The following is a 16,037-nucleotide window of genomic DNA, read 5'->3' on the forward strand; positions in this document are numbered from 1 at the left end:
GACCTACCTACAGGTCATGAGTGGTGAATGAGAGTTGAAAAGACCTGGCTGCGGAGCTGGAGCTCATCGAAGGTGCCCTCATCTACCACACGGCCGGCTTCCATCACGATGATATGTTGAGCTATATGCATCATTTCCCTGCTATGGGTTGCAACCACAATGCTCATCCCACCATCCTCCGCGCCTGCCAAGATACCAGTGATGGTCTGTCGAATCCCTTCTGCTGACAAGCTATCCAGGGCGCTCGTCGGCTCGTCCATGATCATGAGCCGCGGCCGTCGTGCCAGCGCCCTGGCTATGCAGACTCGCTGTGACTGCCCTCCAGAGAGGCCCTGGCCGCCGTCGTCGATGACGGTGTCATAACCCCGGGGAAAGGAGACGATGAGGTTGTGGATCCCCGCCTCCCGCGCAGCCCTTCTCACGTTGCTCCTATGGCGCAATGGTGAGGCTTCGGCCAGTCCGTATGCAATGTTATCTGCTACCGTCGCAGGGAAGAGATATGGCGTCTGTGGCACATAGGAGATGTGCGAGTAGAACTGCTCTCCATATATCTGGTCCAACGCTACACCTCCATACGTAAGCTGGCTCGACTCCATCCCGCCTGTTGAATGCAGCCGATGGGGTTCATACAACCTCATGAGAAGAGACATGACGGTACTCTTGCCGCACCCGCTTGGTCCCACTATCGCCACACACTTCCCGTTGCCAATGCCCAAGTTGACACAACGCAGGGTTTGGCGCGAGGGCTGCGAAGGATAGGCAAAATCAAAATTACGCATTGTGATGGGAAATAACGATGCTGGCTGCCCGGGGTCACCCTTTGACGGGGAGCTTGGCTCCGGGAGCGTCGCGAAGTAGAGCACGCGAGTCGCCGCGGCTTGCGATGCTGATACTTGCGGCATCATCGCCATCAAGGCGGTCGCCTGGCCAATACAGAAAAGAAGAAGGTTTGCCACCTTCTGAAGGCTGCTTGGTGACATCTCGACTTCTTGGGCCGTCAGATACATCCCTACCAGCCAACGGGTGCAACAATGAAGAAGTCGGTGCATTGAATAAGACCGAAGAGCGGTCCCAAGTACAGCCCTCTCTGCAGCCCGAGTCTATATGTCGATTTGACCAACTGGGCATGCCTCTCGCTAAAGTGCCATTCCAGGGTGAAAGCCCGGACACAACGGATGTTAAGCGTTTCATGCATGACCGACGCCGTCTCTGTTGCCCCCTCGTTGCAAACTGCCTCCCACTTGGTTCCGACAATAGACAGGCCCGTGGCAGCAGTTATAACGACAGGCAAACTGGACAGGGCCACCATTGTGAGCTTCCACGAGATCGACAGTGCCCAGGTGATCGATATGGTGGCCATCACTACAACCATAGCAACGACGGGCATGAAGCGCGATAACAGATTTCTTATCTCTTCTGCATGCCTGTCCAAGCATTCGCCAATGTCGCTTGCCGAGTTTTTGGGATCATCGAACCATGATTTTGGTTGTCGAAAAACGCCCCTTCATCGCTTCCAGACGAAGAGCGTTTGCCCAAGCCTGACCAACGTGTTCCATAAGGTACCGTTCTAGAAATATGGACACCCCGCTGATGATAGCAACCATGATCAGACAGGTAGCCCATTCTCGACCAGCAGTAACTTGGTCTCCAGCGGCCCAGAATGTCGCAAGAAGTTGAGAAAAGCAAAAGGAGAACACCGGCGTACAAGCTGCAGCGATGGAGCAAAACACCAAGCCCACAATGAGCCTGAGCTTGTTTTTGCAAGTCAAGTTGGGCAGTATTGTTAGGATGACTGCCCAGATGGCCCAATCTTCGTGTACACTCCACAGGGCAGAGATAAGAGAGTGGACTGCAGAAGAGACATGTCGCATGCTGCTCTGACAGAGTCTGCTGTTGCCGACTGACCCAAGGCAACGTTCCATAGGAATGTGTTGTCAAAGAGTTGGCTGCCTTGCTGAACCAGGGTAACGTTCTTCCGCACCCATTCTTTTTCCAGTGTCTCGAGTGGTCGTCCGTCGATGAGTATCTTGCCCAGGAAAGTCTCGTATAAGTTGACCAGGAGGTTACCTAACGTGCTCTTCCTAGAGCCGCTACTCCCCAGTATGAATCGGGTTTCACCGGCAGGGAAGTAGAAAGAAGACCTATCCAAAACCATTTTGTGCGGTTGAGATGGATATGCAAAGCTCACCTGAGAATTTCAGCTGATCAAATCATTGTAGCACATCTTTGAGAACTACTCACTTGCTTCACTTGCACTTCACCAACACACTAACTGGGAATCAAAACGGCTGCAGGCTTTCCTTGTGGGCCCTTTGCCAGTGGTCCTCGCATCATCTGCCTGAGATTTTGACCTGCAGATATGCCCCTGGCAAGCACATCGTACTGGGGAAGCACGTCGAAGACGCCCTCTAGTGCTGTAGGGTAGCGTAGAACGTTGTGATGATCGTCGCGGAGTTCTCTCCTTTCGTCACGAGCCAAAGACCAAACCAGAAGCCGCCAACGAAGAGCAAAGAGACCCAGCCCCCTGTGACAGATATATGAAGAGCATTGCAGCGGGCTTGCACCAAATACTGGTTTACAGAAGCATCCATGATCTTACTTTACGCCCGTATCTCTTGGCTGCACCCGTTGAATACCTTGACTAGGTCTATTGCGGCGACGCAGGCGTGAACTTGTTTGGAAGCATCGGCGAGGTGCAGATTTTTCTGAGCAATTGCAGACTGAAGTCTCTGGTTAATCAACGCCAGAGAAATAACTTTCGATGGCACGGTAGCAATAAGCACGAGTGTTAGCTTCCAGGAGAAGCCCAAGGCGAGGGCAAAGGATGCAATCGAGGTAACGGCCCCGGTGAAAAGAAACCCAAGGACTTGGGACGTCGCAGTCTGCAGTTCGCGGATTTGCCTAGCGGAGGTCAGAAAGGATGTCAATATGCAGGGACTGGCATGATTCACGTTTCGATTCTAACGAGGAGGCTGGGTATGCCGTCCGCCTGCTTATCGTACCAGCTCATGTCTCGGGCAAGCAGCTTCCCAAATATCCTCTCTCGCGCATCTTTTGCCTGAAGTTCACCAAAGACCACCCGGCTCTTTAAGAGAATTGTGTTACCGACAAAGACCCCTAGTGCGAGGCAGCAGATTGTGATACCCAGTCGTGAGGTTTGAAGGATGGTGTCTGGTGTGATCGACAATCCAGCGCCATAGTCCGAAACGACTTGGAACATTCGATCGAGAACCGCTGCGAGAGCTGTACGCAATGCAGCACAGATAAAAGCCGCGACAATTCCGGTTCCTATGATCGGAAGGTGTTGATGATTGCAGAATGTAAAGAGATGCGTCCAGGAGGGCTTACATTGTGACGCTGGATATTGAGTGTGCTCTTGAGGGTGACCCATGACGACGAAAACTTCAAGGTTGAACAAAAATACACGCTGCTGCAGACGATGTATCAGGCGTGCTTTGGTGGTAAGTGATAGACCATGACGTTTCTGAAGTTGTTGAGCAAGCGTGTGTAAGAGAATTGGTTTGAGGCAACACCGAGTGCAGAACGATGGTGTTGTCGCAGCAAGACAGAACGCAACGCACTCGGCTGGATCGGCGATTCCCAACAAGGCTGGAAGGGCTGGGCGAGTCTTTCTAAGGCCTCAAGTTCCGGTTTAACTGTCGCTATTGAAGGTGATGTACTCGGATCGCCAGCATATTTTAATAAGGCCGTTTTCAATGTGAGGGAGGGTAGCTAAATGCATTAAAGGGCAGTCAGACCAAAGATCGGGGTTGGTCGGTTCCTTCGAGTCGATAGTCAAGGCTTGGGATTCAAAGGAAGATACGCTGTCTAGAATGGCGAGGTTCAATGCTCCTTTTGTCACGCGGCCATATTTGCCAGGGACAGCCGGGCCCTCCTTGCATAGCTCTGCCAAAGAGATGGTCGTCGAAGACAGAGCCCGGAGAGTCGGCGTATAAAGGGGAAGAATAACCATAGCACGGGTTGCTACTTCGGTTCTTTGGGACTGATGTGAGCCAATTGCTTGTGACCACACCACTTGCATGTCTCCGGGACGAGATGAACCATAGTTCATCGCTGCCAAGACCTCACGGAAGAGGAAAAGGCCAGCCATTGTTCGTGTCTGCCCAAGGTAGATGCAGTCAGTCGAGGCGCGTCTCTCAAATAGGGTTCAAGAACTGAGGCGGCAAAGGAATAGCCAGAACCCCACGATAAAGAAAAAGAGGCTAGAGGAGGGGGATCCAGCTTGAGATGCTTCAAGCACCTAGGGGTTCCTGGAGTACGTAGGTGGATGTTGTTGGCTTCTGTTGATCGAAGTAGGACGTACCTTACTCGGATATATGCAGATACAAAGCCGGCATGTCCTAGAAGAAAACACTGCAACAGTTAAAGGGAAGCAGGAAGGTATGCAGGAACCTATCTACATAGGTAGGTACCGTGGCTATTGCGTCTGCCGACCTCCTTCCAATGGCGTTCGTGACTGCCTCACTTATGATCCTGCCCCTTCCATTTAAACCCAACGTTCCTGGCGTACCAGGTAGGTAGGTGGGGGTGCCTTCCTCTTCGTGATTTTTGGTATCCTGCCCGATTAGCTCGCTCGTGGCTTGTTTCGTTTTCAACTTTCACCCGTCGATGGATTCTGCCCTCCTCCCGACGCGTTGGTTGACCAGCATCATCATCATCACCACTCTTATTCTTGTTCTGTCCTCCATATCGGCTTGAGCTATCGTCGAGTGTAGGGACTGGGTTGCGCTTCTTCGTCGCAATAACGCAAGTTGACATCTGCCAATATCAATAAGGATTTCTCGCATCCACCCCATCCTCTCGCATCCTTCCCGACATTCCTCTTTCAATACTTTTCCTTGCTGCCCCTAAAATGCAGTGGCACGCAGTTCAGTACGACGACAAAGATATCGCACCCCTCATGTCCAACGCAGTCTTCCGCCTCACCCAGCCTGGCGGGTCTTTCCAGACCGGAGGTCCAGTGATCTCTCGTGTCTCCCGTGTCAAGACTGCCACTGGTGAGTCTGCCACTTCCCCTTAACCTTTAACTTCCGGCTTGGAAGTCATTGACGTGACACATTAGTGACCATCACTGCCACCGACACAAGCCAAACAACAGTCCTGGACAGCGGCTCGTCGGTGCCGTTGTCGCCCAAGGACACCCCCACTGTCACCGCCTCGCCCATGCTTTCCGCCACCTCAACGTTCATCGCTACGACGGCGACAGCTCCGTCAACCGAAGCGATCACTCCCCAGCCCACATCGACTGATTCCACTCCGGCGGCGTCCCAGGTATCGCTTCCGGTCACTACCCTTATTGCCATCATCGGCGGCACAATTGGGGGCATCCTTTTTCTTGTCTTCTGCATTGCTGTCGCTCAGGCCTTCGCGCGCCGAAGACATATCATCCACCAGGAGACCGAGAGTCCCGGCCGCGCCACCAACACTCTCGAGAAGGGAAGTACTCCCGGCGGACAGCAGCAACACCGCGTCAACGACGGCAACATCAGCATCCCGCACCCCTCGCCGAGTGCGCATTCGGAGCTCAACATAGCTCAGCCATATCAGACGGCTTGCATTGTTCCCGATGCCAATGTTGGAACCTGGCCAGCCGCGCATGACTTACATCCAAAACAGGTCATTGCCGAGCTTCCCGCTGCGTCCCACGCCGGACACTCACAACATGATCATCGAGGATGACTTGAGCTGGAAGAGCCCGATGAGATATTGTCAACGAAGTAACTAGGCTAGGGCCTGAACAGAGAAGGAACATTAACGAATTTCCAGGCTCATTTGAATCACTGCGTTGGGCTATACCGTTGACTCGTGACCAGTCTGGGTATGCTTGGACATCTCACAATACCCACTCCGATAGTATTTGGGACCAATCAAGCGCCCTCAACTCACATCCGCTTTGGGCCGTTATCGGCTTTTGGGATTTATGGCGGGTTTGAGATTAGACATTGGCAATCCACGTGGGTTGTACAGGGGAGGATGGAAAGACTTGAGTGGCGGTCAAATGAAGGCTCGGAGAGAATTGTTAGATAACCGTCCCAATGAGGTCTCAGGCGACGAGTCAAGGCCCGGCGGGAATTGAACGGTAATGAAATTGATGTCATACTGACCCAGTGTTAAGAGTCTGAGCAACACCCGTTATCTTGGGTCACACACGCAACTTTGTGGTAGACTGACCGACCTCTGGCTTCCCCGGGAATAGAATGGGGAAGAGAAAAAGACGCACACCGTGTGCTGCCCCAGCTGGGCACTCGACACTAGGTAGCTACCTAGTGTATGGGGTAGGTGGGTAGCGCAGACGAGCTCGGCCAATGCTGTACGCTTGGTCCTGACACTAATGTCTCCTCCTATCAGCAAAGGGCGTCACGAAGCGAGGGAGCTGACGGTTTCCAACAGGGTGGGTATGGTATGCCCTACGAGGCCTAGTATTGTTGCGGGGCAGACAGCCCGGCCGATTCAGGATTCAGAGACTTCACGGAATCTTGGGGGTTTCTACAAACATGTTCAGAATGAGAATCATGCTTCGTATTTCCCATGAGAACGTCAAGACCCATTCAAGAACGGCAAAACAGACGACATAAAACGGAACTATCTGACAGGTCCATCAAGGAGCGGGAAGAATATCGATGCCGATTTCTGGACCTTGCAGGTCCCGGATAATGAGAAGAGGTTCAACCACCTAGACGAGGGCATGAGAGATAAACCAGTAGTCACCCTCCGTCTGTCCAATAACGAGCTTGCCGAGTACCCTGTGGACTGAGTAGGATCGCACCGCACTCAAGTTCCACCTCTCTTCGTCCCAATCCCTGGGCTTGGTCTGGGACTTCAGGACCACCCAGCAATCGCAGTAAGTGCGACCCCATGGGGCCTAGATCCTGCATCGTTTGGAAGTCCACATCACCGGCCATTGTACGGGAATGCCTGGCTTATACAAACAAACAATAAATACTCTGCTGGTCGCCAATACAATGACATTCCGTAACTTCCTCGATGGTAACTTCACCAAGTTTTCAACCCCCCGTCACCAACCCAGCTTTATCGTTCTTTGCGCATTCGTGGGCCTAAGGTCATGGGTTCTGCGTAGGCTCTTATACGAACTCGGCCCCCAGGTTCGTTCCCTTTGAGGTCAAAAACGTCATCGACACTTGCGGTCATCCCGCTTGATATCTCAGTCATGATCAATGGAAACAGAAACCAAGATAATGAAAAGGCTACCGGAGATTCGAGGGCAACCGACACGTTACCGATTCCACATGGTGGCTGTGGGACAGCCGGGAGCTCTCCTCGTCTTGACGACAACAGCCCCATCATTTATCGATATCTGACTTTCGATACGCTTCTTCCCGAGTTGGCGGACATTTCTTCTCATCAGTCAATCGAGTCACAATCAAAACCGGCGGTTCCTGACCTGACCCGGTATACGTCTCCTCTAGAATGGCCTCAAGCGCGTAAATACCTGATGCTGGCGCTTTCGTCTATTGCCACCTTTCTCACGGCCTACACCGCCGGCTCATACTCCCCGCCCTCGTCTATTATGGCCGATGACCTCGACACTTCGCAGCTCAAGGTTTTGGTGGGGATAACAACCTTCTGCATCGGGTTTGCACTCTCACCCATGGCACTGGCACCCCTCTCAGAGATCTACGGCCGCTACCCAGTTTTCGTCATTTCTGGAGTGATTTATGTCGTTTTCCAGGCCGTTTGTTCCGTTGCGCCGAACCTAGCTGCTATGCTCATCGCGAGATTTCTTGTTGGTGTCGGTGGCTCTGTCTTCAGCTCCGTCATTGGCGGTGTCATCGCAGATATGTGGGCAAAGGACCAAAGGAATATGCCTATGGCCCTCTTCAGTGGCGCGGTGCTCGCTGGCACGGGGGCTGGCCCTTTGGTTTCATCCATCATGGTGAAGCGAATGGGTGCTGAGGATGCGACGAGGGCTTGGAAGTGGATATTCTGGCACCAAGTCATCATCGGCACAGTGGTTGTTGTTGCTCTCGCACTTCTCTTCGAGGAGAGTCGAGGGTCAGTGGTTCTTTCGAGGAAAGCTAAAGCATTGAACGATTGGTACCAGGCCAGGGAAGAATCGGGCTATTATGGCGTGTGGTCCGAAGGCACCACGACCAGCAACGGAGACACAGACGCGACTTCAGACTCGAACGATACCCGGCATAGCTCTTGTACTACTGGACCGGAAAAGGCATGTCCGACTTGCCGCTCGAGTCGACCGTACTCGGCCCAGTTCGAGCCCCGGAGATTGCGGTGGCTGGTCAAAGAAGACGAGGAACGAGCATCTCTGGCCAAGCTCGTGTCCGTTTCCATCTCGCGCCCATTCCACCTGCTTTTCACAGAGCCGGTTGTGTTCTTCTTCTCCCTTTGGTGTGCTTTTGCCTGGGCCGTCCTTTATTGTACATTTGGGAGCATTCCCTTGGTCTTTTCACGTACGAGACACCTAGATGTCGAACAGTCAGGCTACTTCTTTAGTGCCATGATAGTTGGGTCTGCAGTGGCGACAGTTGTCGGTGTCTTTCAAGATAAGCTGCTCCAATTGCCTCAGTGGCGGGCCGACGGCCCTACAGACGAGTCTTCGCGGTTCTGGCGCTTCATGCGACGCCGTTTTCCCGCCGAGGCCCCCGAATCGCGCTTGTACTTCACCTGCATTTCGGCTACACTGCTGCCTGCCGGTCTCTTCCTTTTTGGCTTCACCTCGAAGCAAGAGTTTCATTGGATAGCTCCGGCCTTTGGCATTGGTCTAGCAACCTGGGGCATTTACTCGGTATACCTGGCCACTTTCAACTATTTCGCCGATATCTACAACCAATATGCGTCCTCAGCACTCGCTGCACAATCATGCTGCCGGAACATTCTGGGTGGTGTATTCCCGCTCGTTACAGGCGCCTTGTTTCGGAATCTAGGGGAAGAACGCGCGGGTGCGCTATTAGGCAGCATTGCCGCTGTGTTGTCCATTATTCCATGGACACTTGTGTTTTTCGGCGAACAGATTCGTAGAAAGAGTCGGTTTGCTACAGTAAGTATAACCTATCTTGTTCTAGATGATAAGAGAATGTAAAGGCTAACAGAACTAGGTACTACATTCTCAGTGAGGCAGCTATCCCAGTAGCTGTTCGAGGTCAAACAAGATAAACAGGCTGTAGGAGCTGCCAGATAAAAGCTACGAAATGCTATATTACATAGAATTATAAATCCACTATGGGAACTTAGAAGCAATGCTGTCATCGGCGTGAGGGTAGACTAGTCGGCCCAACTCTCGTGCACACGATCGGAGTCAAAGTAGACTTAATCGATAGAGAATTCCATTCTCAGATCTAATCCACCGGAAGAGACGAAGAAAAGTCACGCTGGCAGAGGCAAAGTAAAAAAAAACTGATAGTGCGTGCAAGAGATAGTTAAGTTCGCTGCCTTGATGGTAATGATGAGTCTGCTGCTGCTGCTAAAATACAAAGGAAAAAGTTGGCCTCGGTGGCCTGAGGCTGTTATGTACTGCCTGTCTTCCACGCTCATGTCCATATCACCCTATTCCAAGACTCAGCTCAGAAAGCAACTGTTTGAATAACCTATTTATATGCTATACATATGTATACATATGTATATATGACGCGTAGGAACAAAAGGAGCATTTTAGATTCTGCTATGGCTGTATGTAGACGTGTTGATGCTGCGCCTATCGGTCGCCGCACTGCCCTCGGTGTGGCTGGCCCGACGTCCGATGTCGCCCGTGGGGAATTTTTTCTATGTACTTCCGGTTCCGTTCCTCGGGTACTCACTTGCTTGAAACTCTGTCCGTTAAACCCATCCACCAAACCAGCCCTCAGCTCCAACTCCGGACGCCAATTGACGCTCACCATGTCTGTCAGAACTCTGCGAATCGGTAGGATCACCTTTAGCAACCGCAATTGACGATTCCGTCATCCAATGCGCTCCTCCCCGCAACCCCCAACACCGTCTAACACCAGCCAGGCCTCATCCCCGGTGACGGCATCGGCAAGGAGGTCATCCCCGCCGGCCGCCGCGTCCTCGAGGCGCTCCCCTCCTACCTCGGCCTCAAGTTCGAGTTCACCGACCTCAAGGCTGGCTTCGAGACGTTCGAGCAGACTGGTGCCGCTCTCCCCGACAAGACGGTCGAGGTCCTGAAGAAGGAGTGCGATGGCGCCCTCTTCGGCGCCGTCTCCTCCCCGACCAACGCCGTCAAGGGCTACTCCTCCCCCATCGTCGCCCTCCGCAAGAAGCTCGACCTCTACGCCAACGTCCGCCCCGTCAAGACCGTCCTGACCGCCGCCAAGCCCATCGACATGGTCATCGTCCGCGAGAACACCGAGGACCTCTACGTCAAGGAGGAGAAGACGTACGACGGCCCCGACGGCAAGGTCGCCGAGGCCGTCAAGCGCATCAGCGAGCGCGCCTCCCACCGCATCGCCGCCATGGCCGGCGAAATCGCCCTCCGCCGCCAAAAGATCCGCGACGCCGGCGCCGCCAGCATCCACAAGTCGCCCCTCGTCACCATCACCCACAAGTCCAACGTCCTCTCCCAGACCGACGGCCTCTTCCGCGCCACCTCCAAGCTCGCCCTCTCCGACCCCCGCTTCGCCTCCGTCGCCGTCGAGGAGCAGATCGTCGACTCCATGGTCTACAAGCTCTTCCGCCAGCCCGAGGACTACGACGTCATCGTCGCCCCCAACCTCTACGGCGACATCCTCTCCGACGGCGCCGCCGCCCTCGTCGGCTCCCTCGGCCTCGTCCCCAGCGCCAACGTCGGCGAGGGCTTCGCCATCGGCGAGCCCTGCCACGGCAGCGCCCCGGACATCCAGGGCAGGAACATCGCCAACCCCATCGCCACCCTGCGCAGCGCCGCCCTTATGCTCGAGTTCCTCAACGAGGAGGCCGCCGCCGCCAAGATTTACGCCGCCGTCGACGCCAACCTCGAGGAGGGCAAGCTCCTCAGCCCCGATCTGGGCGGTACTGCCAAGACTGACGAGGTTGTCGAGGACATTCTCCGCAGATTGTAAGAAAAAAAAACCCATAAAACCATAAAACCATAAAACCGAAAAAAGTGGAGAAAAGAGAAGAGAAGATATATAGGAGAGGCAGGCTCGTACGAGGACTGGATATGGCAGTCGACGCGGCAGTAGCTGCACCCTTGATACCTACCATACTACCAAAAGCACATGTTTCTGACCTCCTTGGTCTTGTCTTTTACTTGTTAAAATGGGTTAAAATGCTATAGTGAAGTCACAGGGAATGGGCAATATGATGTCCTTGCTTTTACTAGTAGATTGGACTAATGTTGAAGTACGTGTACGGCTGTGATGATCCTTGTTTGACTGCTTATGATAGCATTCTTATCATGACCCTTCAACCTCATAGTACGGATAGTTAGGATATCATTCTGATAGTTTTTCCGACGTACGGACCAAAAAGTATCTTTTCGACGCTCCTAGCGCAAACAGACTCTACACATAAATAATCAAGGATATGCGCCACTAATACACCTACTTTTGAAACATCTGGAGACTCTAAAGTGCCTCAACAGTCCTGAGCAAAACTTCGACACCGCGCTTTGCCACATCCTCGCCGCCTTTAAGCAGGGACGATACGTCGCTTAGAACGCCAAGGGGAATGTAGCAACCTGATTTGGCCTTCTCCAAGCTCTCCTTAAGCCTGCTGGTATGTTCCCATTCCCTGGCTGCTACCTCAGCACGCTCAATTACACGGCTGGAGATGCCGCACATGGCTGCGCAGTGCATTCCGAAACTGCCCTGGGCAACACCATCTTCCAGCTTATAGAGGAACGTCACACGACGTTGCTCCTCGTCTACGTGGATTTGCATCCGGCGCGGTCGAATCTCGGGGTGGTTCTCAAACTCTGCAGCGAGTGAATGGTAGTGAGTCGCAAAGAAGCCCACACAGCCCACATGTGTCGCTACATGATGCAAGACTGCCTGCGCAACCGCTACACCATCGTAGGAACTGGTTCCACGCCCTAGCTCGTCCAAGATGACCAACGACCGAGGCGTGGCCTCTGATAGGATCTTCTTTGTTTCCGACAACTCCACAAAGAAGGTCGACTGAGAAGCGAAAATGTTGTCGTTGGCTCCTAATCGTGACATTATTCGGTCGACAGGTGTCAATAGGGCGGAAGTTGCGGGTACGTAGCACCCAATCTGTGCCATAATGACGGCGATACAGGACTGTTCCGGTTAGCAATGAGCCTAGGGAGCAGTGACATGATTCTACTGACCATTCGCAATACAGTCGACTTGCCGGCGGCATTCGCACCTGTCAGAAGGTTGATCTTTGCAGAGCCGCCGCCAAGCTGGACATCGTTAGGGATGAAATCAGCCACAGCATTCAGCATGCAGGGATGACGCAGCTCCTCGAACTCGACAACACTGCGTTCCTGGTCGATGAATTGAGGCCGACAGCTCGGCTCACCCAGCGAGGACGACGCCTTTGCAAGACTAATAAGACAGTCAAGCTGTGAAATGATCCTTATCGACTGCGACCACGTCTCATAGTCTGCATCAAAGCGCCGGAAGAACCGCTCGGCAACCTCCTTCACGATCTGGGAGTGAGTTTCCTCCGCCTCCTGCAGCTGGCGCACCAGTTCTGTGAGCTCTTCGAAGTAGTATCGCTTGACACTTGAAGTTGCCGACATTTGACGCCAGCTGCTTGGCACCTTCACGGCCTTTGGGGCTTCGATCTGGTAGATTTCCTTGCCTACGTCGGTGAACTTCAGTGTCTTGCACTTCAGTTCCGATTTCTTCTTCCCAAGAAGCGCCTGCAACTCTTGTTTGATATCTTCGATGCGATCTTGGCTGTTGTCAAAGTCTTGCTCAATGCTTCGTTCAGGGATAAAAATTCTTTCGTCCCTGGCCTTCTTCCGATCGAACGCCGTCTTCCAGTAGGACAAAGGTTCGCTAAGATTGGGCATGGAAGCGAGAAGCCGGTCAACAAGACCATTGCCGCCACCAAACGAACCCAGAAGACTCATGGTGTACTCGATCTGTTCAAATCCCTCCAGGACGCGTACGAAGTCCTCCGGCTTGCAAGAAGCGGCATGTATTCTGGAAATGAGGCGCTCCAAGTCCGGCATCTTCGTCATTTGAGAGGTGAACTGCTCTCGTACGCCTCTGTCGGAGTTGAGCATGTCGACGGCATCCAGCCGCTCGTTGATCTTCTTGATGTCGCATAGAGGATGGCATACCCACTGGCGAAACAACCGTTTGCCGAATGGGGTGACACAACGGTTGAGAAGGGTGAAGAGGGTGCCTTCAGGCCCCCCGTTCACTGTGTTGGAGAAAACCTCCAAGTTGATGAGAGTCTGGCCGTCGAGGATAAGCGTACCATTACGCTGAATGGGGGTGTACCACTCAAAGTTACCCTGCGAAAGCAGGTCACCCTCCAGTTTCAATACTCTGAGGTATTGAACCAAGGCACCAAATGCAGACATGAGCAGATCCTTGTCCCTGGCTTGGGCCAGCGTCTCAGGCCAAGCCTCGTCAGGGCCATCTTCCGTGACAAAGTAGTCGCTGCTGTCTAGCTCCCGGCGAGTAGTATCGGCGTCCCAGAACTCACTGCCTGATTTGAGGTAGTTCCAAATGGTCATGGGCGATGTATTGTTCTTGAGTATCCGAAGCGCCTTTGTCGAAATGCGGGACTTTTCCAGGATAAGCTCTCTCGGGCTGATTTGGGCGACAAACGTCTCGAATTTGGTCAGATCAACATCATCCTCAAACTCTGAGATGAAGAATTGACCAGTCGCGCAATCCACAAATGTTATGCCGAACGCAGGCATGTCGTCGATGGTCGACTCCTTTATAGAGGCACAGTATGTGGCCAGATCGTCCTGCAACATGCTTCCATCAACGAGGGTACCGCCGGTCAAGATGCAAGCCAGCTCTCGGCGGATGATTTTGTCGACTTTCTTGTTCTTGGCCGAGGCGTCGTCCCTCTCTCTCATTTCTTTGCCAAGAGCGGACTCCATCTGATCAACTCGGGCGACTTTGTAGCCTTTGGCGACGAACTGATTGACCCACATGTCGAGAGAGCTCTCTGGGACGCCAACCATGCGCATATTAACACGGTCTGTAAGCTTCAGGTCAAAGAGCTGATGACCGATTGTGGCGTCATTCTCGTAGAGTTCATAGAACTTGCCCTTCTTGAAGAAGACGACGGTGTCCCACAGCTTTTGTTTGATCTCCCAATACTGCTTCTCGAAAGGAGAGAACTTGTTCCACGCCATGGGAGGTATATATACAGTGGAGGGGTCGTAGTCCGGATCGCCTGGAGGCTTCTTGTTGATGTCAATGATATTGGCTAGCCAAGGATACCTGTCCTCGGGCTCCTTCAGATGTGCCTTCTCTTTGCCTTTGAGTGTCGTATGACGACGGGCTGTTGGCTTAGAAGCGGTCCGGGTTCCGGCCTGAGCCACGCTGTCTGGGTCGTAACGCCACTGTTGAGCGGTCGAGGTAGTTGGGATAGCAAGCATGGCTTCGTCAATGTCGTCATCATCATATTGCTCTTCCTTGGCTGGAGAAGATACATTCGATTTCTTCCGGGGCTGCGTTGTCTTTGTCTGCTCGCGGCGCTTACGCTTCTTCGATTGCGAAGGTGCATCCGACTCGTCACTAACAACGAAGTCAAGCATGTCTGGATAGAACATTAGGTTGTGGCTCGCGAAGGCTTATGGAGCATAACCAACCATCATCTTCATCGACTGGGCCATTGCTCCCAGCGTCCTCATAGTCATCGCCGTCGTCAACAATGGTAGCCGGCGTCTTGGTCCGGCGGCGGGTGCCTGATGCTCGAAGACGAACAAAAGGATCGTCGTCCTCATCGTCGGAGGGTTCGGCATAGTTGATTGGCTTTCTGGACTGAGGGACGCAAGAGTCAGGTCAGTGCGAGGGACAGACATGGCAGAGAGGATTGACACCGTACCTTTCGAGTCGGACTTGAGGATGGAAGAGGTGGTCTCAAATTGGTAGCCTGCGAAGTGATCTGTGAAATGACAGGCTCAGCTTGGGTGGACGGAGATGGCCAGGCGTCTCTAGTAGCTACCTTGACAGCGGAAGTGACCATATTCTCCTGTGAGCTCGCGGGCTCAATGGCATCGCTGCTCGGCACAGGAGTCGTGCTCGAGGGCTGCGGTGGTCTATGAAGAGTATTTGTTCGTGCCGACTCTCTCAAGCAGGGAGAAGAATCAGGGGCCGAAGTCGCAGGCTTGGAGGTGGAGCGAGAGGAGGCACTGGCAGGCTTGGAGAAGAACTGCACAATGGTCTTTTGGGTCCCGGCCGATGACGATGGTTGGCGCTTGAGTGTTGACGGGGTTTTGGCCGGTGTGCGTACGGCCGGAGAAGATCTCTCTCCCATGATGGCGTTCTGTGATGGAAACGATTGTTGTTGGGTAAAGAACGGGCTGAATCCGGAGACGGAAACGGAGACAGAAGGTAAAGGGTACGACGGTGGTGAAGCAGAAAGGCTTTTCAGGAGTAGCTCGACGAGTTGCAGTTGATCAACGGACAGACGGAAGGCCTACATTGCCATTGGGGGTGACGCGTTGATGGAAAGGCTAACACGTGAAAAGTCGCGTTGGAGGGCGCGTCTGGCATGGAGAGCCGCGCTTTGCGTTTAATTGAACGACCGGGGCTGGCGGTCCACTAAAAGGTAGGTACCTACGAGTACCTGTCTGGTGGTGACGCAAGGGCCACGGGTTGTGCGCCGTCTCCGCTCTTGCAAGCCCGATGCCTCCGATCCCCCCCACCTTCGGGAATTGTGGACTATTCTCCACTCATACCGGGGCTCCGTACTGCCATGTTCCAATACCGTCAGCCCGTTATCAGCTGTGACTGCAGAGTAAATATGACTTATACAACCCAGTCAACGGGACTGCCAAACACTATATGCTCCTATTTTCATTCTTTGCATGAAGACTAATCCATCTATGATGACTCTTATGTTTAATCTGGCTGTTATAGTACTCGGTCTTCCCTAAACTAGCTTACCTGCTCTGG

At 53.3% G+C, this 16,037-nt stretch overlaps 8 protein-coding genes across 8 annotated transcripts; 4 read left to right on the top strand and 4 right to left on the bottom strand.

The window, feature by feature from the left end:
• Nucleotides 1-14: 14 nt before the first annotated feature.
• Nucleotides 15-980, bottom strand: LY79DRAFT_673175 (P-loop containing nucleoside triphosphate hydrolase protein; the record flags this gene model as incomplete). Its single annotated transcript, XM_060564134.1, has 1 exon — nt 15-980. One exon carries the CDS (start codon nt 978-980, stop codon nt 15-17), a length of 966 nt encoding a protein of 321 aa, XP_060409690.1.
• Nucleotides 981-1,173: 193 nt separating this feature from the next.
• On the top strand, nt 1,174-1,644 carry LY79DRAFT_566910 (uncharacterized protein; the record flags this gene model as incomplete). Its single annotated transcript, XM_060558859.1, has 1 exon — nt 1,174-1,644. A coding segment is annotated over one exon (398 nt), but the record flags the coding sequence as incomplete, so codon positions are not given.
• A 760-nt stretch (nt 1,645-2,404) lies between these two features.
• On the bottom strand, nt 2,405-3,466 carry LY79DRAFT_390739 (ABC transporter type 1, transmembrane domain-containing protein). Its single transcript, XM_060552937.1, has 3 exons — nt 3,349-3,466; nt 2,952-3,288; nt 2,405-2,901 (listed from the first exon to the last, which is right to left on the bottom strand). Exons 2-3 carry the CDS (start codon nt 3,218-3,220, stop codon nt 2,601-2,603), a joined length of 570 nt encoding a protein of 189 aa, XP_060409692.1. The 5' UTR covers nt 3,221-3,288; nt 3,349-3,466; the 3' UTR covers nt 2,405-2,600.
• On the bottom strand, nt 3,467-4,398 carry LY79DRAFT_390738 (uncharacterized protein). The gene is made up of 2 exons (XM_060552936.1): nt 4,325-4,398; nt 3,467-4,120 (listed from the first exon to the last, which is right to left on the bottom strand). Exon 2 carries the CDS (start codon nt 4,109-4,111, stop codon nt 3,653-3,655), a length of 459 nt encoding a protein of 152 aa, XP_060409693.1. The 5' UTR covers nt 4,112-4,120; nt 4,325-4,398; the 3' UTR covers nt 3,467-3,652.
• A 523-nt stretch (nt 4,399-4,921) lies between these two features.
• LY79DRAFT_593520 (uncharacterized protein) lies at nt 4,922-5,700 on the top strand (the record flags this gene model as incomplete). Its single annotated transcript, XM_060561568.1, has 2 exons — nt 4,922-5,018; nt 5,084-5,700. The coding sequence occupies 2 exons, from the start codon at nt 4,922-4,924 to the stop codon at nt 5,698-5,700; spliced, it is 714 nt and encodes a 237-aa protein (XP_060409694.1).
• A 1,319-nt stretch (nt 5,701-7,019) lies between these two features.
• On the top strand, nt 7,020-9,238 carry LY79DRAFT_390732 (major facilitator superfamily transporter). The gene is made up of 2 exons (XM_060552935.1): nt 7,020-9,037; nt 9,096-9,238. Exons 1-2 carry the CDS (start codon nt 7,190-7,192, stop codon nt 9,111-9,113), a joined length of 1,866 nt encoding a protein of 621 aa, XP_060409695.1. The 5' UTR covers nt 7,020-7,189; the 3' UTR covers nt 9,114-9,238.
• Nucleotides 9,239-9,873: 635 nt separating this feature from the next.
• On the top strand, nt 9,874-11,033 carry LY79DRAFT_524440 (homoisocitrate dehydrogenase; the record flags this gene model as incomplete). The annotated part of the gene is made up of 2 exons (XM_060555629.1): nt 9,874-9,898; nt 9,988-11,033. The coding sequence occupies 2 exons, from the start codon at nt 9,874-9,876 to the stop codon at nt 11,031-11,033; spliced, it is 1,071 nt and encodes a 356-aa protein (XP_060409696.1).
• A 507-nt stretch (nt 11,034-11,540) lies between these two features.
• Nucleotides 11,541-15,396, bottom strand: LY79DRAFT_673177 (muts domain V; the record flags this gene model as incomplete). Its single annotated transcript, XM_060564135.1, has 5 exons — nt 11,541-12,215; nt 12,266-14,676; nt 14,729-14,900; nt 14,965-15,024; nt 15,085-15,396. The coding sequence occupies 5 exons, from the start codon at nt 15,394-15,396 to the stop codon at nt 11,541-11,543; spliced, it is 3,630 nt and encodes a 1,209-aa protein (XP_060409697.1).
• Nucleotides 15,397-16,037: the final 641 nt, after the last annotated feature.

Source organism: Colletotrichum navitas (assembly GCF_030913465.1).
Source record: "Colletotrichum navitas strain CBS 125086 chromosome Unknown LY79scaffold_80, whole genome shotgun sequence".
Classification (NCBI taxonomy): domain Eukaryota; kingdom Fungi; phylum Ascomycota; class Sordariomycetes; order Glomerellales; family Glomerellaceae; genus Colletotrichum; species Colletotrichum navitas.